We start from the raw sequence: 21,928 nt of genomic DNA, 5'->3' as shown, positions 1-21,928 counted from the left end.
GAACTTTTAAATGAAGATAAAAACACAAGCAGTTCACACACACAGTCCTGCTTATCTACCGCTGATAAGGGCCGTTTTGCACATTGACCCCATGACGAAGGCAGGTCCCTGACAACAATAAGACCAGAGGGAGTATTTTCACACAGCCTGTTGATGCTCTCTGGGCTATGATGGACAGTTTTACTGTTAAACGTTTCAGAGCACAGAGATGGTTCTCTGACGGGAATCTAATGTACCCTCACAGAGATGGTTCTCTGACGGGAATCTAATGTACCCTCACAGAGACGGTTCTCTGACGGGAATCTAATGTACCCTCACAGAGACGGTTCTCTGATGGGAAACTAATGTACCCTCACAGAGATGGTTCTCTGACGGGAATCTAATGTACCCTCACAGAGACGGTTCTCTGACGGGAATCTAATGTACCCTCACAGAGACGGTTCTCTGACGGGAATCTAATGTACCCTCACAGAGATGGTTCTCTGACGGGAATCTAAAGTACCCTCACAGAGACGGTTCTCTGATGGGAAACTAATGTACCCTCACAGAAATGGTTCTCTGACGGGAATCTAATGTACCCTCAGAGACGGTTCTCTGACGGGAAACTAATGTACCCTCACAGAGACGGTTCTCTGACGGGAATCTAATGTACCCTCACAGAGACAGTTCTCTGACGGGAAACTAATGTACCCTCACAGAGACTGTTCTCTGACGGGAAACTAATGTACCCTCACAGAGACGGTTCTCTGACGGGAATCTAATGTACCCTCACAGAGACGGTTCTCTGACGGGAATCTAATGTACCCTCACAGAGACGGTTCTCTGACGGGAAACTAATGTACCCTCACAGAGACAGTTCTCTGACGGGAAACTAATGTACCCTCACAGAGACGGTTCTCTGACGGGAAACTAATGTACCCTCACAGAGACGGTTCTCTGACTGGAAACTAATGTGCCCTCACAGAGACGGTTCTGTGATGGAAAACGAATGTACCCTCACAGAGACAGACTCACAGTGCAGAGCTGGGGACTGTTCCATTTCAAGTCACAGTACTGCATTTGATCGCAACTTTCTGTCACACACGCACTCACACACATTCTCTTACCTTTAGTTATGCTGAGAGTGTTGTCCCCACTGGCCACAAAGTCATACAGCGCAACAAAAAGGTTGGGGTCATTCTCGCTGGGCCCGGCCAGCAGGTTCTCTTTTGAGTTCCAGCGGGCCGCTTCGGTCAGACCCTGGGGCTCAAAGTCTGGTCTCTGGAGAGCTTCTGGAACACACAACAGACAGGTCCAACGTGAGAACATGTCTTTATCTATTAAACAAGTGGACATTGGGGGAAAGAGCGAGATCGGGAACTGGGAGTGAGTCGATCAGATCTGTGTTAAGTAAACCAACAACTAATCAAGTCAATAGACTTTCTATCACCATGTCATAGAAACAGACATAAGAGAAAAATACATTCTCAATGTACTGACATTTCAGTCTTCAGGCTATTCCAGGAACACACACAGACACTTAACACATTACAAACACTAAAGTCATTCACACCTGCATATGTAGCCTGTTCTTTAAAGAAACACCCCCCCCGTCACACCGAAGGAACATTTCTCAGAAAAGGTTTCATGGTTGCACTATTGTGCTGGCCTGCACAGCAGCTGTGATTTGACTATGGTATTAAAGGCAGCAATATGAACTGAGATCTTTCGTTAAGACCAGGCCGATAACATTGTCCATCTCTGCACTACTTACCTTTCATTTCCTGGAGTACCACGGCTTTGCTTCAATTTCAAGACATTGTTTTCAATAACAAGACTCTCCAATAAGAGTTGACCCATCTTTGCCTGCAATGTCGTAGTAAGAAGGGAAATTCTAACTGTGATAAGCTTCCAATAAGGTCTGATATAACAATGTTTACAGGCACTACAACAACAGACTATGCTCATTATACCCAAATAATGGGAGTTTGAGAGCCTGAGAGGCATCTGGATGACACATCAATGTCACCAGGACTGGAGAGAGAGAGTTGCAGAAGAGAGGTGGAAACAAAGGAAAGAGAAAGGGGAAGAGATAGAGGTGACTTTATTGTGTGATGGTGACTTCATTGTGTGGCCAAATCAGCTGTTTCAGCACCTTGCGCCTCTCACCACACACCTCCTCAGCTCGGACACGGCCTGAGAAAGCCAGGGAGAGACTTTGAATCATCTGCTGAGGCCATAGTGATACCCGAGAGAAAGGACAGGCCTGTTGGTAGTAGGCTAACTCACTGAGTTTATGCTAAACATTCCATTCAGGAGACAGGGAGGCTGTGATATAGTGAACCCTGGCAAAGCACTGATCCTTGATTGTTATGATCTTTATTTGTATCTTATGTCAAGCCAACAGCCCTGACAGAGCAATCTGGTGAAATGCAGACTGGAAGGCTATTTTGTGTTCTACTGTGGGCATACATAGCGTGATGAGAGCCATAGAGAGAGATCAAATAAATCCATGGTTACCACACACTGCTGACCGGCTGGGTGCTATGCGCTGGGGCTCTAACTGGGTACAGGACAGACATTAGGGATGTGCATGATGAACATTCCCGAGGAGTCTGCAATAAGAGGCATCTGAACATATTCTGCTCCCCAGCATTGAGCCACTGGTAGAGGGGCCTCCTGTTAACAGTGGATTGGGATTGCAGAGCAAGAATTTAACCATTCAGACAATGAGCAGAAAGAAGGTCTCTCACTCTATAATCATTCATGACATTTGAGAATCCCTATCTTTCTAACTATAGGCTACAAGCGCACGGGTGCACATGAGGAAAGACGGCTTGATTTCTGAAAGTGAGCGGCTGAAATCAATCGAACTCCAAGGCTACGATTCAAGTCGGAAAAAATAAGCTCTTCGATTTTGGAGAATAAACATTGGCAAACGAAGGTTGCATGGTGACGAAATAACAGAGTTGGAGGAAGATAAACAAATGAGTGTACTGAGTAAGACATGAGAGGAGGAGGGTGGAGGGGACAGACTGGTGTGTGGGCACTAGAACAGCCACCCCCCTACACATACTGTATGTCCATTTTACTGACCACAAACACCTCTGCTCTTAGTGAGTGAAGAGTGACAGCAGACTGATACACTGCATGATATCAAGGAGAGAAATGGAATGAGACTGAACATGAGGCTAAAAAGAAAGAAGAAAAGCTAGAAATCCAGCAGTAGCTCGTGGAAAGGCGGGGATTAGATCATATCCTGACTACATTACTGGGGAAGAGAATCCATCCAGCAGTGATGAAATATGTGTGGAAATCGAGGCACTCTATGACAGAGATGGTATGAGTATTAGAGATGAACTGATGAGCTGAAACTAACCCCAAACACACTGACAGAACACAGGATACAGAGATTGGCCTGGTGGAGTTTATCACTACCAGTACCTTCTTGACCTCAGATCAAAACACAGTAGGTCCAAACATTCCAGTTCCATGATGTAGAGCCAAGCCACGTGAGGTGAAGGACGGAAAATAACTCGCGCTTGGACGATTCTGTTGCATCACCTGGCTGTTGACAACTGTGACGGGTGACAAAGAGCTTGATGCTGGATCAAGCCTGAGATCTGGAGGTCTAACCACTGTTTGGAGATCCTATCTGGATCTGTGGCTGGTGCTGCTGTAGACTAGTTAGCTCCCCCCAGCTCTACTGTGGTTAGGTCAAACATTGGGGCATTAAACATGAGGGTGAGTGAACCTGCCACACAGAGGGGGACAGGTGAAAATTGCTAGGAGTTATTGAAGAATTTGCAACACATACTGTTGCTATCAGTAATGTCAACAGAAAGAAGAGTAAATTGGGGTTTATCTTTCCTCTTGCAAATTCATTCAGTGGATATTCTTCCAGAGGGAATTGCTTCATTTTTTAAGAGAAATACAGAACACTTCATTCCAAATCAGAGACTGTTCATTCAACATGCTTTTTGGTTCATCTTCATTTTTGTGTATGTAAAGTTATAAAGATTAATCAACATTCACTTTGCTGGAATGTGTTCCGGGACCATTTTACATAATCCTGGGAGAAATGGTGGAAAAACGTACTCAATTGTCATACTTGAGTAAAAGTAAAGATACCTTAATAGAAAATTAGGCAAGTAAAAGTCACTCAGTAAAATTGCTACTCCAGTAAGTCTAAAAGTATTTGGTTTTAAATATACTTAAGTAGCAAAAGTAAATGGAATTGCTAAAATGTACTTAAGTATCAAAAGTAAAAGTTTAAATAATTTCAACTTCCTTATATTAAGCAAACCAGACGGCAGTTTTTTTTCTCCTTTCATTTACAGATAGCCACGGGCACACTCCAACACTCAAATCATTTATAAACTAAGCATTTGTGTTTAGTGAGTGACAGATCAGAGGCAGTAGAGATGACCAGGGTTGTTCTCTTGATAAGTATGTGAATTGGACCATTTTCCTGTCAAAATGTAATGACTACTTTTGTGTGTCAGGGAACATGTTTGGAGTAAAAAGTACATTATTTTCTTTAGAAATGTAGAAGTAAAAGTTGCCCAAAATATAAATAGTAAAGTACAGATACCCCCAAAAAATGACTTAAGTAGTACTTTCAAGTATTTTTTACTTAAGTACTTTACACCACTGCCTGGGAGCATGTGACATGGACCATTTCACAGTCTTCCATTACAAAACAATTTCACGGTTGAAACTCAATGTACTCTGGATTTCCCAGAATTCCATTAATCTTTGATTCAGGCTAATCCATTTAGCTCATCTTTGTTTCAAGTAGGGCAGAGTGTAGGCTTGGAAAATAAGTACAATAGCACACTTTATAAGGCATTTAGTCCTAAAAAAAAAAACTCTACAACTCAGTTCAACTCGTCTTTGCACTTCATAACGTAGAAATGCAATAAACAAGATGTAAATCTTAGCAAAGCACAAAAAGGAAAGTGTAGATTTAGATAAGATCCTCTCTCCTCATAAACAAAAGTAAAACGGGCCCAGCCGGGAATCAGATTTCCTTGTATTCTCCCCCCTTCTTTCCTCTGCACCGAGCCAGTGTGTCTGGCTTCCCTCTCCCTCCGCTCTCCCTCGCTCTCCCTCTCTCCCCCTCCTCCGCTTTCCAGAGCCCAGGAACGACAGAGGCTTAGAGAGCTCATCTTCTCCCTCTCTCGACCTTCTCACCTCCCTGCCCAGCACAACCAGCTCCTCTACACTGTCCTCTCCTTTCTTTCCATCTTTGTCTTTCTCTGAGAATCAATCACAAAACAAAAATCGCAATACCCCATGCCAACCCCCCTACAGCAGTTCCTCAAATTCTTACCTTCCAAGTAGCAGCTGGAGGAGGACGAGAGGCCTTTCTTAGATTTACACCCCACCAATTTCAGGCAAATCTCCAACATTTTCATTTGCTTTCTTTCGCTTCCACTTTAAAAATCCTGTTAGTTTGTCGGCCCAGTGTCCCTTCGGTTACCTTTCGACGGTAGATCAACAGAAAAAGTTTGAAATTTTTTGTGGTCGGTCATGAAAAGACAAAGAACATGAACAAAGAACAAGACAAAAAAGGTTAAGGAACAAGGGATTCTGCTTTTCTCCTCAGAATCTTTGGCTGTTATTACCCTTTTCTCTCCTCTCTTTCACCAAACAGAAAAGCGAACTCTGTGCTGCCAGCAAAGTCTACAAACTTTGTAGTCCAAGCGGCTCCATCTTTTTTTCTCTCTGGTTTTGGTTAGCTCCTCTCCGGAGGAGGCAGAAACGACCCAAAAGTGTCCGAAAGCGTGCTGGACATGCGGATGTGTCAGTTGAGTGGGCAGTAGGGCAGTCCGGATGGTGCCATTCCCACTCCTGTCCCCTGTGTGTGCGTGTGTGTGTGTCCGTTAGCAGGAGAAGCACAGGGACTCACTCGTGCTACAGGCTGCCAACAAAGGGCCTCTTTCAGGATCTGCCTGCTGCACTGAATGACATCAGCTGGTTGGGCCCTCCCACCTCCCCCAACACACACTCAAGAAAGTGAGAGAGAGAACCACTATACACACACACCAAGAAGAACACAAACAGAAACATGCCAGTGTGCCAAAAACACATTCAAAAAGACAGATGAAACCTCTGTTGACAACCAAACTTGAAGTTAAAACTGAAAAGTCCATTCTGAAAAGTTTCTCTTTGTCCTTCTGTTTGAGAGAGTCACAAGACACTTTTTCTAAAGCCCCTCCTCCAGGACTTCAAACCCCACCCTCACTTATTCCCCCCTTTCTCGTGCTCGGTTCTAAAATGTTTACAGGTTAGAGAGTGGGGTCTGGAAAATGGCTGGCTTTTTAAAGGCACAATAGTTGGAGCTTGGAGTAGAGAGCTATTACACAGTCAGATAACAGAGAAAAGCCCTCCCTTAACTTTTAAACTACTCAAATAACGTTGAATTGCCCCGGGCTGTGTCAACTGGAGGTGAACTGTGATAACTGTGAAATCTAATATGTCTCAACTGATAAAATAAAGACATTCATCTAAAAGAAACATGCAGGGCCATGTGCTTCTAGGGAGAGAATGTTTGGCTGTTTCTGTGAGGAACAAAGAATCTCTGGCAGAAGTCAGGCACTCTTGCGACATGCCTTTCTCAAGCTCGGTCTTCCCTCAGCTATCTTTAGAGTGGCCATACATGTGTTGCGTCATACTTTAGCATCTTATGCCTTGGCAATGTTATCAACAAGAGTCACTTGAATGAATAGGCAATTACAGGCACAACCATGCAGTTGCTCCAAAACCAGAACATTGAAACAATAAAAGGTGCAGAGGTAATTGTGGGTAAATTAAGTGTTACCACTATAGACGGAAGGCAATACTCAATATAGTCATAGATGGATAGACTTGTGACTTCATTCGAGACCAGTATCCCTCAAAACAGCAGGTTATTCACTTCCCTTTATGCAGATGCTCTGTCTGTGTCTGTGTCTGTGTCTGTGTCTGTCTGTCTGTCTGTCTGTCTGTCTGTCTGTCTGTCTGTCTGTCTGTCTGTCTGTGTGTGTTACCTCTGCAGAGATCAGAGGCACACTTCAGCGGGTGACTCCAGACTGGCTGGAACCTTAGATGTGTCACTCCACAGCCCAGAAGCACACTGATAAAAGGACTGAATCAAGGCCAGGAGCATGTTGCTATTGTTATGCCAGTCAATGAGGTTGTTATGCCAGTCTATGAGGTGTGAGTGCAGCAGTCTTGAAGGTGGTAATATGCCACCAAGAAGACAATAGAATTCTCCTAATGAGAGAGAAATATTCACAACTTTTTTTGTTTACTGACAAAATAGTCTAACATTCTATGCGATCCTCAAATCGGATGGAAATCCATACTTCAAACTCTTGGACATTAAGGCTCTACCCAATGGACTGTGGATCCAAAAGGGTCATGGGTTTCAACTGGGCATCTTTTTCATTCAAGTTACTGTATCTTAACTGTGTGACTAATGTCAGGCGTGGGGGGGGTGACATGTAGGCATTCTGACACATGGCGTTGCACTAAGTGATGACCTAAGTGCCCAGAGCATCCAGTCACATGCCAACATCATCTCAGCCTGGCGTAGCAAACATGTGCGTTCCTCTCACCCACACAGTGCCTGCACAATCATCACCCACACAGTGCCTGCACAATAATCAAAGAGAAACGTACCCGCATCCTCCATTGCCCCAAAACCCCATTAACTCACCGCAGTCACTGAGCAGAGAGGGAAGAGGAGAGATGGAGGCGAGGCTGTAAAAAAGCGAGGGGGAAAAAGGTTGCAGATGGAGAAACATGAAGCACATTGTTTGGCGATGAGCTCATAGGAGAATCACTCCATTGCGTTTTATATAATCCGGCTCTCTCAGTATGTTAACAGTTAGCTGACGTACACAGGATGGTTTTCGGTCCTTTTCCTATTTTGCCCTGTTCTTTGTTCCCTTTTTCGAACCCCTCCAGCACAGGAGAGTTGGGGACTAAACTAAACAAAGCAGCAATGTGAAACACCATTTTAGTGTTGACAGCAAACCTTACAGAGCGATAATTACGTGGGACAAGGAAAATATTCAGACAATGTTCAGGTAGTAACCTGAATATGGATATTCATGCTGAAAATGTACTAATATAACACAAGCCCCTCTAGTGTAGGTCACAAAGGAAAGATAAATAAAGATCATTAGAAGCAAAATTGGTAATGATAGCTGCTGTGACCATTGACTAATATGGATGATATCCGGTTGAAAGGGAAATGAAAACGAGTAAAAGACCAACAGATGGGTAGTAGAGTGGTATTAGGTAGACATTACCAAAAGTCAGCTGCTCTGGGATTCATCATGTTGCTGTGGACTGGATGAATTGAAGAGAAGTAACCACAGGCTTCCAACAAAACATATACACTGGTATGGCCCCAGGGGTCTGTCTTATCCTCATTACTGCTTTCTGCCAAATGGGGCGACAAAACATACACACTGGTATGGCCCCAGGGGTCTGTCTTATCCTCATTACTGCTTTCTGCCAAATGGGGCTACAAAACATATACACTGGTATGGCCCCAGGGGTCTGTCTTATCCTCATTACTGCTTTCTGCCAAATGGGGCTACAAAACATATACACTGGTATGGCCCCAGGGGTCTGTCTTATCCTCATTACTGCTTTCTGCCAAATGGGGCTACAAAACATACACACTGGTATGGCCCCAGGGGTCTGTCTTATCCTCATTACTGCTTTCTGCCAAATGGGGCTACAAAACATATACACTGGTATGGCCCCAGGGGTCTGTCTTATCCTCATTACTGCTTTCTGCCAAATGGGGCTACAAAACATACACACTGGTATGGCCCCAGGGGTCTGTCTTATCCTCATTACTGCTTTCTGCCAAATGGGGCGACAAAACATACACACTGGTATGGCCCCAGGGGTCTGTCTTATCCTCATTACTGCTTTCTGCCAAATGGGGCTACAAAACATATACACTGGTATGGCCCCAGGGTCTGTCTTATCCTCATTACTGCTTTCTGCCAAATGGGGCTACAAAACATATACACTGGTATGGCCCCAGGGGTCTGTCTTATCCTCATTACTGCTTTCTGCCAAATGGGGCTACAAAACATACACACTGGTATGGCCCCAGGGGTCTGTCTTCTCCTCATTACTGCTTTCTGCCAAATGGGGCTACAAAACATATACACTGGTATGGCCTCAGGGGTCTGTCTTATCCTCATTACTGCTTTCTGCCAAATGGGGCTACAAAACATATACACTGGTATGGCCCCAGGGGTCTGTCTTATCCTCATTACTGCTTTCTGCCAAATGGGGCTACAAAACATACACACTGGTATGGCCCCAGGGGTCTGTCTTATCCTCATTACTGCTTTCTGCCAAATGGGGCTACAAAACATATACACTGGTATGGCCCCAGGGGTCTGTCTTATCCTCATTACTGCTTTCTGCCAAATGGGGCTACAAAACATACACACTGGTATGGCCCCAGGGGTCTGTCTTATCCTCATTACTGCTTTCTGCCAAATGGGGCTACAAAACATATACACTGGTATGGCCCCAGGGGTCTGTCTTATCCTCATTACTGCTTTCTGCCAAATGGGGCTACAAAACATACACACTGGTATGGCCCCAGGGGTCTGTCTTCTCCTCATTACTGCTTTCTGCCAAATGGGGCTACAAAACATATACACTGGTATGGCCTCAGGGGTCTGTCTTATCCTCATTACTGCTTTCTGCCAAATGGGGCTACAAAACATATACACTGGTATGGCCCCAGGGGTCTGTCTTATCCTCATTACTGCTTTCTGCCAAATGGGGCTACAAAACATATACACTGGTATGGCCCCAGGGGTCTGTCTTATCCTCATTACTGCTTTCTGCCAAATGGGGCTACAAAACATATACACTGGTATGGCCCCAGGGGTCTGTCTTATCCTCATTACTGCTTTCTGCCAAATGGGGCTACAAAACATACACACTGGTATGGCCCCAGGGGTCTGTCTTCTCCTCATTACTGCTTTCTGCCAAATGGGGCTACAAAACATATACACGGGTATGGCCTCAGAGGTCTGTCTTATCCTCATTACTGCTTTCTGCCAAATGGGGCTACAAAACATATACACTGGTATGGCCCCAGGGGTCTGTCTTATCCTCATTACTGCTTTCTGCCAAATGGGGCTACAAAACATACACACTGGTATGGCCCCAGGGGTCTGTCTTATCCTCATTACTGCTTTCTGCCAAATGGGGCTACAAAACATATACACTGGTATGGCCCCAGGGGTCTGTCTTATCCTCATTACTGCTTTCTGCCAAATGGGGCTACAAAACATATACACTGGTATGGCCCCAGGGGTCTGTCTTATCCTCATTACTGCTTTCTGCCAAATGGGGCTAAGAGCGAGGACGTCAGACAGTTCTCTCACAAAGTCGTCTCAGCGTCTCTCTGAGACACAAGGTAAGTAACCTACGCTGATCATTAAACACAGACATTGTATAACAATGTAAGAAATGTCAGCCATGCAGAACTTGGCACTCGTCCTGCCCATCTTCGTGAGGCAACGTAAAGTATTGGACCCAGAATTCAAATGAATGAAATGGAAAAAGACAGGTGCCCTGCTGTAAGTTAATATAAGCATTAGAAGTGTTTCTACACCATAATAGAAAGGCTCCTCATTACATCGCTGCGTCTAACCAGCCTAGCGCCACCAGTGATACTCGTCCAGCCTCCCTCTTGCTAAGACAGACCGTGAGGAACCAGGCGCGCGGGTGTGTGTTGACTCAGGGCCACTAGAGAATGCAGCCTGGGTGTCTCGGCCTCGCAGGCCTGGAGATGAGAAGGGTTTTGAGTTCCACATATCCCCCATCGGCATGGCACAGCTGGGGTGGGAGATGGGCCATTTATGGTGGGGCCCGGAGGGTAAGGTTTTGGGTAGGGTAGCGTTTAAGACGACCGGGTGGCAAATCAATGGTGTGTGTGTTTGTGTGCGTCTCTGCACACATGCACATACAGTGCATTCAGAAAGTATTCAGACCCCTTGGCTTTTTCCACATTTTGTTACTTTACAGCCTTATTCTAAAATGAACTCAATTGTCTGCCATATTTTGGCAAATATGCTCTGACATGCACTGTGGGACTTTATATAGACAGATGTGTGCCTTTCCAAATCATGTCCAATCAATTGAATTTACCACCGGTGGACTCCAATCAAGTTGTAGAAACATCTCAAGGATAATCAATGGAAACAGGATGCACCGGAGCAACAATTTCAAGTCCCATAGCAAAGGATCTGAATACTTAGGTAAAGAAGTTACTTCAGCTTTATATTTTTAATAAATTAGCAAAAAGTCCCAAAAAACTGCTTTTGCTTTGTCATTATGTAGTATTGTGTGTAGATCGATGAAGGAAAAAAAACAATAACAGGCTGTAACGTAACCTACTCATTCAAGGGTTTTCTTTATTTTTACTATTTTCTACATTGTAATATAATAGTAAAGACATCACAAATATGAAATTACGCATATGGAATCATGCAGTAAGCAAAAAAAGTGTTTAAATACAATTATATTTTAGATTCTTCAAAGTAGCCACACTTTGCCTTAAACTCTGCACACTCTTGGCATTCTCTCAACCAGCTTCACCTGGAATGCTTTTCCAACATTCTTGAAGGAGTTCCCACATATGCTGAGCACTTGCTAGCTGCTTTTCCTTCACTCTCCATTCCGACTCATCCCAAACCCTCTCAATGTGGGTGAGGTCGGGGGATTGTGGAGGCCAGGTCATCTGATGCAGCACTCCATCACTCTCCCTCTTGGTCAAACAGCCAGGAGGTGTGTTTTGGGTCACTGTTCTGTTGACAAATAAAATGGTAGTCACCACAAAGTGCAAACCAGGTGGGATGGTGTGTCGCTGCAGAATGCTGTGGTAGCCATGCTGGTTAAGTGTGCCTTGAATTCTAAATAGATCACTGATAGTGTCACCAGCAAAGCACCCCACACCATCACACCTCCTCCTCCATGCTTCACGGTGGGAACCACACATGCAGAGATCATCCGTTCACCTACTCTGCGTCTCACAAAGACAAGGCAGTTGGAACCAAAAATATCAAATTTGGACTCGGTCTAATGTCCATTGATCATGTTTCTTAGCCCAAGTAAATCTCTTCTTCTTATTGGTGTCCTTTAGTAGTGGTTTCTTTGCAGCAATTCGACCACAAAGGCCTGATTCATGCAGTCTCCTCTAAACAGTTGATGCTGAGACGTGTCTGTTGAACTCTGAAGCATTTATTTGGGCTGCAATTTCTGAGGCTGGTAACTCTAATGAACGTATCCTCTGCAGCAGAGGTAACTCTGGGTCTTCCTTTCCTGTGGCGGTCTTCATGTGAGCAAGTTTCATCAAAGCGCTTGATGGTTTCTGCAACTGCACTTGAAGAAACTTTGAAAGTTCTTGAAATTTTCCACATTGACTGACTTTCGTGTCTTTATAGTAATGATGGACTTTCATTTCTCTTTGCTTATTTGAGCTGTTCTTGACATAATGTGGTCTTTTACCAAATATCTTCTGTTTACCACCCCTACCTTGTCACAACACAACTGATTGGCTCAAATGCATTCAGATGGAAAAAAAGATCCACGAATGTACTTTAACAAGGCACACCTGTTAATTGAAATGCATTCCAGGTGACTACCTCATGAAGCTGCTTGAGATAATGCCAAGAGTGTGCAAAGTTGTAATCAAGGCAAAGGGTGGCTACTTTGAAGAATCTCAAGTATATTTGTTTAACACTGTTTTGGTTACTACATGATTCCATATGTTTTATTTCATCATTTTGATGTACTCACTATTATATTACAATGGAGAAAAAAGTAAAAAAATAAAATAAAAAAAAACCTTGAATGAGTAGGTGTGTACAAGCTTTTGACTTGTACTGTATACACATTTACAAAAATATATACTGGGTATTTGAAATGATGCAGACAATTACATTGATGGAAGGTACAATTTATCTGCAATATTAAAGCTGATCAACCCCCTCCAAAAAAAATAATAATAATAATAATTATATATATATATATATATTACTGAGTTTGGTCTTTGCTACTATAACAGCCTTCCATCTTCTTGGAAGGCTTTCCACTAGATGTTGCAACATTGCTGCAGGGACTTGCTTCCATTAAGCTAAAGAGCATTAGTGAGGCCTGGCTCACAGTCGGCGGTCAAAATTTCTCGAAAGTTGTTTAATGGGCTTGAGGTCAGGGCTCTGTGAAGGCCAGTCAAGTTCTTCCTAGCAGATTTTGACAAACCATTTTTGTATGGACCTCGCTTTGTGCACTGGGGAAATGTCATGCTGAAACAGGAAAGGGCCTTCACCAAACTGGTGCCACAATGTTGGAAGCACAGAATCGTCATGAATTTCATTGTATGCTGTAGCGTTGAGATTTCCCTTCACTGGAACTAAGGGTCTTAGACCAAACCATGAAAAACAGCCCCAGACCATTATTCCTCCTCCACCAAACTTTAAAATTGACACAATGCACTCAGGCAGATTGCATTCTCTTGGCATAACCCAGATTAGTCTGTCGGACTGCCAGGTGGTGAAGCGTTATTCATCACTCCAGAGAACGCGTTTCCACTGCTCTAGAGTCTAATGGCGGCGAGCTTTACACTACTCCAGCCAACGCTTGGCATTGCACATGGTGATCTTAGGCTTGTGCGCGTGCGGCTGCTCGGCCATGGAAACCCATTTGGCGAACATTTATTGTGCTGACGTTGCTTCCAGAGGCTGAGCCGTTGCTGCACCGTTTCCACTTCACAATAACAGCCCTTACAATTGACCGGGGCAGCTCAAGCAGAGCAGGAATTTGACAAACTGACTTACTGGAACGGCGGCAGCCTATACCAATGCCACGCTAAAAGTCACTGAGCTCTTCAGTAAGTCCATTCTGCTGCCAATGTTTGTCTATGGAGATTGCACGACTGTGTGATCGATTTATTCACCTGTCAACAACGGGTGTGGCTGAAATAGCTGAATCCACGAATTTGAAGGGGAGTTCACATACTTTTGTATATACAGTTCAAGTCAGAAGTTTACATACACCTTAGCCAAATACATTTAAACTCAGTTTTTTACCATTTCTGACATTTAATTCTAGTCAAAATTCTCTGTTTTAGGTCAGTTGGAATCACCACTTCATTTTAACAATGGGAAATGTCAGAATAATAGTAGAGATAATTATTTACTTCAGCTTTTATTTCTTTCATCACATCCCCAGTGGGTCAGAAGTTCAGATACACTCAATTAGTATTTGGTAGCATTGCCTTTAAATTGTTTAACTTGGGTAAAATGTTTTGGGTAGCCTTCCACAATCTTCCCACAATAAGTTGGGAGCATTTTGGCCCAATCCACCTGACAGAGCTGGTGTAACTGAGTCGGGTTTGTAGGCCTCCTTGCTCGCACACGCCTTTTCAGTTCTGGCCACAATTTTTCTATGGAATTGATTTGTGATGGCCACTCAATTACCTTGCCTTTGTCATCCTTAAGCCATTCTGCCACAACTTTGGAAGTGCACTTGGTGTCATTATCCATTTGGAAGACCCATTTGCAACCAAGCTTTAACTTCCTGACTGATGTCTTGAGATGTTGCTTCAATACATCCACATAATGTTCTTTCCTCATGATGCCATGTATTTTGTGAAGTGCACCAGTCCCTCCTGCAGCAAAGCACCCCCACAACATGATGCTGCCACCCCCGTACTTCATGGTTGGGATGGTGTTCTTCGGCTTGCAAGCCATTTTTCCTCCAAACATAACGATGGTTATTATGGCCAAACAGTTCTATTTTTGTTTAATCAGACCAGAGGACATTTCTTCAAAAAGTACAATCTTTGTCCACATGTGCAGTTGCAAACCATAGTCTGGCTTTTTTATGGTGGTTTTGGAGCAGTGGCTTCTTCCTTGCTGAGTGGTCTTTCAGGTTATGTCGATATAGGACTTGTTTTACTGTGGATATAGATACTTTTGTACCCGTTTCCTCCAGCATCTTCACAAGGTCCTTTGCTGATGTTCTGGGATTGATTTGCACTTTTTGTATCAAAGTACGTTAATCTCTAGGAGACAGAAAGCGTCCCCTTCCTGAACGCTATGAGGGCTGCGTGGTCCCATGGTGTTTATACTTGCATACTATTGTTTGTACAGATGAACGTGGTACACTCAGGCGTTTGGAAATTGCTCCCAAGGTTGAATCAGACTTGTAGAGGTCTACAATTTTTTTTTCTGAGGTCTTGGCTGATTTCTTTTGATTTTCCCATGTCAAGCAGAGGCACTGAGTTTGAAATATATCCACAGTTACACCTCCAATTGACTCAAATTATGTCAATTAGCCTATCAGAAGCTTGCATCGTTACATCATTTTTTGGAATTTAGTGTGTATGTAAACTTCTGACCCACTGGAATAGCCATACAGTGCAATATCTGTCAATTAGATGTCCTAATTGTTGGGAAAATGCACAAAGTAGATGTCCTAACTGACATGTCAAAATTATAATTTGTTAACAAGAAATTTGTGGAGTGGTTGAAAAACAAGTTTTAATGACTCCAACCTAAGTGTATGTAAACTTCCAACTGTATATATTGTTGCACTGATGGCCCTTTTCTTCTGTCGTCGGGGAAACTATCAGGGGGTGCCATGGCGAGGAAGCAGCCCTTGTGCTAATCTCCTCATTGCACGCTGGAATGCTAGAGGCCGAGACAGGGAATGCAGTTGAAATGTGTACACACACAGTACTAACAGGAGGAGCAGAGGGCAATGCAGTACACTTGTGTATACACAAACACAGGAATAGGCTTTAGGCTACACGTACAGACAGGCATATTCACAAACACACCACACATTCCATGTACAAATTCAAAGTCTGATGCACACACCCAAAAAGGCCTCTCTGATAGTCAGAGACAATGCCATAACTGAAATGTTCTGTCCATAATGTTCCTTTCCCACTGCAGGGAGTGGAGGCTAGTGTGACCCGGCCAAGTCTTATGGATCCCAAAAGCGTCACTTGTTTTTTTGAACGATGAATCATCTGCAGCAGAAAGAAATAGGGTGAAAAACAACATGGAGCAGGAGAGAGGGCTATCGGACAAATGAGGCCCACCAAGGAAAACAGCAACAGGAGAGAGATGTATGTGTAGGCTTATGCGTAGCATGTAAAGAAAATCAGTCATTTTCTAAATTTAACAAAACTCATAATTTGACTCATACAACTTGCAATGGAACAAAATTTGGTATTCCATTGTATTATGAAGGTGCAGGACAGAAAAGCCCAAACAAAGAAAGGAGCTGAGTGGGTGTGCACGTGTGCGCTGCGGGTGGAGAGAGCGAGAGAGAGAGGAGTAGCTGGTGGAATCTTTCGCTCTGCGACAGAGCTGACATAGAAACCCTGTTAACGGTTATGAGGTCCATCTACATAAGAGAATACATGGTAGTGGCGGCAGACTCAGTTCAGTCTAAACGAGGCCACTTGTATACACTTAGCCCAGACGCAGTAAACAGGGAACATGCAGTAAATGCCTCGGCTCTTTTTTACAGACGATCGACCTTAATGAGACGTCCTGCAGATGTTTCTAGGTCTGAGAGGGAGAGGGCCTGCCTGTCCAGAGAAGGGGGGGTAGAGAGCGAGTGGATATGAATCTATGCTAGGAGGCTGGGAGCTGCAGTCGAGGAGTTACTGGTTGGTTTTCTTTGTGTTTAAGTGGATCCAGATGCAGCCAGCGTAGCGGCCCCTCATATAGCTCGCTGCTGGGATATATAGAAGGTTCCTTGAGTGCAAAGGACAGGACAGCTCATGTCGACTAGCCTGGACTGGGATCCTTTGTTTTGAGATTGTTTGCATTATCATATGTATGACGTTTATTGCTCTGTAATACAGTATTATAAACATATGTATTCCAAATCTACTTAGGTTGCCTATAATAGAATATAAAAATCAGTGCTGAATTACTAGACACTACTCATTTAATAGATTAATTGAATCTCTAGAACAGTGTTTCCCAACTCCGATCCTCGAGTACCCACAGCGGCACACATTTCTGTTGAAGCCCCGAACAAACATACCCGATTCAACTAATTGACGGCTTGATGATTAGTTAACAAGTTGAATCAGGTGTGCTTGTTGGGGCACTCGAGTAGCGGAGCAGGGAAACACCGCTCTAGACCAAGAGAAATCAGCTACGGTATCAAAATAATGCTATATTACAAACATCATTCTCAAAATGTTCACAAATTAGCTTAAACGTAAGAATTCTGGAAGCAATGAGCAAAATGGACTTTTGTGGACACAGCATTCGGTTAGGGGACGGATGACTGGACAGAATTTTTTTCACAAGATGGAATTCACATCATAGGTAACAGGTTGTCCACAGAGGAAACAACAGCTGCGCTGCTAGCCTAGGCCTGACCTGGCTGGGGCCGAGGGGGCTTTTACCAGTCAGAGCAGTGGGGAGGCAGGATGGCAGGGAAAGAGAGCTCCCAGAGTGCATTCTTGCCCTGACTTGGAGCGTGTGTCTGCTCCGAAAATTTGGAGCACCAGGGGGAGGAGCACCAAGAGGACGATGGAATGGGGGGTGAGGAGGAGACGAGAGTATAGGGCAGTGTTCCACAAGAGGTGCACGTTTTCTTTTTTGCCCTAACACTACACAGCTGATTCAAATTATCGAAGCTAGATGATTAGTTGAATATTTGAGTTAGCCGTATAATGCTAGAGCAAAAAAACGAAATATGCAGCCCTTTTGGTCCAGGGGACAGAGTTTGGGAAACCCTGGTATAGGGAGCCAGAGATTCGGAGTGGGATCCTGTCACTTTAAATCCCCTCTCCCTCTGCTCAGGCTGACTCAGATGGGCCGATGAGTGTTTTTTTTTGCTCAGGGTTCTGTTGTTGTTTTAACAGCCCTCCAGAGGGCCCGCTGCTGCCCCGCCGGTTAGCACAGCGATGATGAAACACACTCCTCAGAGCACATTTCACGAGAGGCTTAAACAAACTCCTCGACCCCAGAGCCAGGCTGCTGGTGAGGTGCCCGCCCCCCTGCTCTCCCCACTCACCCGACCCGACTACGCCAGATAGGAGTCATACAGAGGAGGAACAGAAGAAGAAAATTATGCCAAGTAAGATGAAGTCTGGAGAGATGAGACTGTATTAACACAGTTATAATGTCAAGTTCATAATGGAACATCAACATACATGCATACCTGAAGTTGTATAGCCTACAGGGAGTTGGAATAAGGTGAGAACAGTACTACTACCTGAAATAAAAACTTAAAAGTACAAGCCATTGACCTGGGCTAAATTGTGGGAATCTGAACAATTATCAACCAGGGTTTCTAATAATGACAAACACTTAGACCTACATGCCCCTAGGATGAAAGTTACTGATAATTCAGAAATGCCCTGAGGCTGCTGAGGGGAAGACGACTCATAATATTATCTGGAAAGGTGCAAATGGAATGGCATCAAGCACATTGAAACCATGTCTTTGGTGTATTTGATACCATTCCACTGATTCCGTTCCAGCCATTACCACGAGCCCGTATTTCCCAATTAAGGTGCCACCAACCTCATGTGGTAAAGTCCCATCTGCACGACAACCTGCATAGGGTAACAATAGTGCCCCAGAGGATGATCAAAGTAAGTGTATGCACTGCAGAATGTATGTACAATGTACTCTATTTAATAACTGTAACTCATTCAATTTCCGCCTACAATTTTTATTTCACTATCATGGCCTTCAGTCATCTCATTCACACCTAATCGTTGCCTCTATCATAGCCATCACATCATTGGTCATGAACCCATCTTTCAAATCTTCTTCTGCGACCGGGACCAATGGTACACTTGATGGTATTTGAGCAACAAAACTATGCCTATAATTGCTATGAAACGGGAGCAGGAGAGACGGAGCAAGGAACAGAGAAGGGCGCATAGGCAAAAGACAGAAAAAGAGCACGCAAGCAAACGGAGGAGTGAGAAAGAGAGAGGGGGGCTGCACCAGTTATTTGAAAGAGGAATGCACAATAGGTCACATTCCTAACTTCACTGCTGTGGCTTGCCCTACGTTCAACTCAACTATCTTTCTCTCTGCAATAGGCAATATTACTCAAGCTGCCTCTGGAGCAACATCCTTCACACTGGGCCAATGAAGAAAATGAAAGGAGGGTAATACTGGCTAATGCCCCAGATGTCAAAACATCTCATTGTGAATGGAGAACTCCAACACAGAAAGCCAGAAGAGAGTTGAGGCAAAACTAAGCATCAGTGTTCTTTCATTACCGTCAAGCTAGATTACATGTAGGCTAATGGTGTATGAACCCTGGGGCCTTGAGCTCTAACTATACTGAACAAAAATATAAACGCAACATGTGAAGTGTTGGTCCATGTTTCATGAGCTGAAATAAAAGATCACAGAAATGTTCCACATGAACAAAAAGCTTGTTATTCGCAGATTTGTTTACATCCCTGTTAGTGAGCATTTCTCCTTTGCCAAGATAATCCATGCCACCTGATAGGTGTGGCATATCAACAGCATGATCATTACAGAACACAGTGCCACAAATGTCTCAAGTTTTGATGGAGCATGCAACTGGCATGATGACTGAAGGAATGTCCACCAGAGCTACTGCCAGTGAATTGAATGTTCATTTCACTACCTTAAGCCACCTCTCCAACGTCGTTTTAGAGAATTTGGCAGTATGACCAACGGGCCTCACAACCGCAGACCATGTGTAACCACGCCAGACCTCTAGATCCGGCTTCTTCACCTGTGGGGTCGTCTGAGACCAGCCACCCGGACAGCTGATGAAACTGACGAGAATTTCTGTCTACAATTAAGCTATTTATGTGGGGAAAATGTATTCTGATTGGCTGGGCCTGGCACCCCAGTGGGTGGGCCTGACTCCCAAGTGGGTAAACCGCCCATGGCTGTGCTCCTGCCCAGTAATATGAAATCCATAGATTAGGGCCTAATGAATTTATATCAATTGACTGATTAACTTATATGAACTGTAACTCAATAAAATTGTTGAAATTGTTGTATGTTGCGTTAATATTTTTGTTCAGTATATATGGACTGGGCAAGTGTGAAGAGAGAGACTGCATTACTTGTGACAACATTTGTTTCAAAACATTTTGTTGTACAACATTTTTACTCAAATGTTATGGAGGAAAGACAACTAGGAAAAGAGTCCATAAGTGTTGGGACACCCAGCCTGCTGTGAACAGCCATCCTAGAGGTGTCACGCTGACCTAGAGGAATTTTCTCTTCTCTGGCTACACACAGACACCTGCTTTAGCTAGCCATCAGCTGGCCTGGGACTAAAAGAGCGTTGCTGACAAGGTCAAACCTTGATCAGAGGGAAAACACATTGACTCATCGAGGTATTGCCCAAGCAAGGGGACAAAGGCTGTTACATAGAATTGACTGTGCCAAGTGTAAGGTGGCCCAAAAAGTCCTCCAAAACTAACAGATGACATGAGAAATATCAATATCTACTTACTGGTAAGTTCCACCAGTTAGCCTAACTATTCTAGAACAGTCAAAATAGGCTATGCGTCAAAACGATCTGCCAGCATTAGAAGGTAGGGATGGGGCGGAAATCAATACAGTAGAGCGGGGATAGGAAACTCAAATCAAATCAAATGTATTTGTCACATACACATGGTTAGCAGATGTTAATGCGGGTGTAGCGAAATGCCTGTGCATCTAGTTCCGACAATGCAGTAATAACCAACGAGTAATCTAACCTAACAATTTCACAACAACTACCTTATACACACAAGTGTAAAGGGATGAAGAATATGTACATAAATAAAGATATGAATGAGTGACGGTACAGAGCGGCATAAGCAGGGTGCAGCTACTCACAGGTGCATCCCCCAACCACCACATTGTGAGAAAAACATTTTAGCAATCCCCCCTTGACAGCGGAGATAAATGTTTTTAGTTTTAGAGTTCATTTCGTACAATTCTAAAGATTTTGAAATGGGGCGTAGAGAAAATGTTGCAGTTTTAATGCAAGTTCGCTGCAGTTCTACACATTTGGCCAGGTGCGGTTAGAAGATTGACATTTTATAACTAATTTCCTGCAATTCTAGACAATTTGCCATAGCATGGAGAGAAATGTTTGTAGTTTTTAATATATCTGAGTGAGACTGACTAACAAAATCAAAATGGGGGGCACCACAGCCAATAATTCGAGCATGAATACTAAGTTTAGATAGCTGGTCACTCGACTAACTTACCAATCTAAACAAATTTAGCTGACATGGGCTAACTTAGTGACCATCAATGACTGACATAAGATAAAAACTGATGATGCACAAGCAAATGTTGAAATCGTACCTTGTGTATTGGACTATTAAAACTTGCAACAGTAAGTTGAGAACCTGACAGTTTCAAACAAATAAAATACTCTTTGAGTAATTTATGTTTAATTGATCTCAGGGCCTTCAAAGGAGAGTCTGTGGGGCACCAGTTGTCTATCCCTGCAGTAAAGTGTTGAAATATTATTTTTGACGATATTATATAAACTTTTCAAGATATAGAAAGTGTCACAGTATGATGCGCTCTGCAAAACTGTATTAACAGTAGACTAATGAAACAAAAAACAAAATCTCTGGAGGTAGGATGTCTCTGTCAACAAAGACTGGTGTGTGGTCTCTAATATTAACTTCTTAAGGCTGGGGGCAGTATTGAGTAGCTTGGATGAATAAGTTGCCCAAAGTAAACGGCCTGCTCCTCAGTCTCAGTTGCTAATATATGCATATCATTATTAGTATTTGATAGAAAACACTCTAAAGTTTCTAAAACTGTTTGAATGATGTCTATGAGTATAACAGAACTCATATGGCAGGCAAAATCCCGAGGAGAAATCAAAACAGGAAGTGAGAAATCTGAGCTTGGTA

At 43.6% G+C, this 21,928-nt stretch overlaps 1 protein-coding gene across 2 annotated transcripts in view; it reads right to left on the bottom strand.

Annotated features, from left to right (window-relative positions):
* LOC118373067 (tyrosine-protein kinase ABL1-like) overlaps positions 1-21,928 on the bottom strand; it is a 76,081-nt gene that overhangs the window by 18,914 nt on the left and 35,239 nt on the right. Inside the window, exons 1-2 of one of the 2 annotated variants that reach the window (XM_035759134.2) lie at positions 5,315-6,133; positions 1,107-1,271 (exon numbers count right to left, since the gene is read on the bottom strand). In XM_035759134.2, the coding sequence (XP_035615027.1) occupies positions 1,107-1,271; positions 5,315-5,399 (250 nt within the window). In that variant the 5' untranslated portion in view covers positions 5,400-6,133. Of the gene's footprint in view, positions 1-1,106; positions 1,272-5,314; positions 6,134-21,928 lie in introns of those variants that run through there. The other variant, XM_035759133.2, reaches the window with a different exon arrangement.

The sequence above is a fragment of the Oncorhynchus keta genome, chromosome 13 (assembly GCF_023373465.1).
Source record: "Oncorhynchus keta strain PuntledgeMale-10-30-2019 chromosome 13, Oket_V2, whole genome shotgun sequence".
Taxonomy (NCBI): domain Eukaryota; kingdom Metazoa; phylum Chordata; class Actinopteri; order Salmoniformes; family Salmonidae; genus Oncorhynchus; species Oncorhynchus keta.
This window is presented reverse-complemented; position numbering and strand designations above follow the sequence as displayed.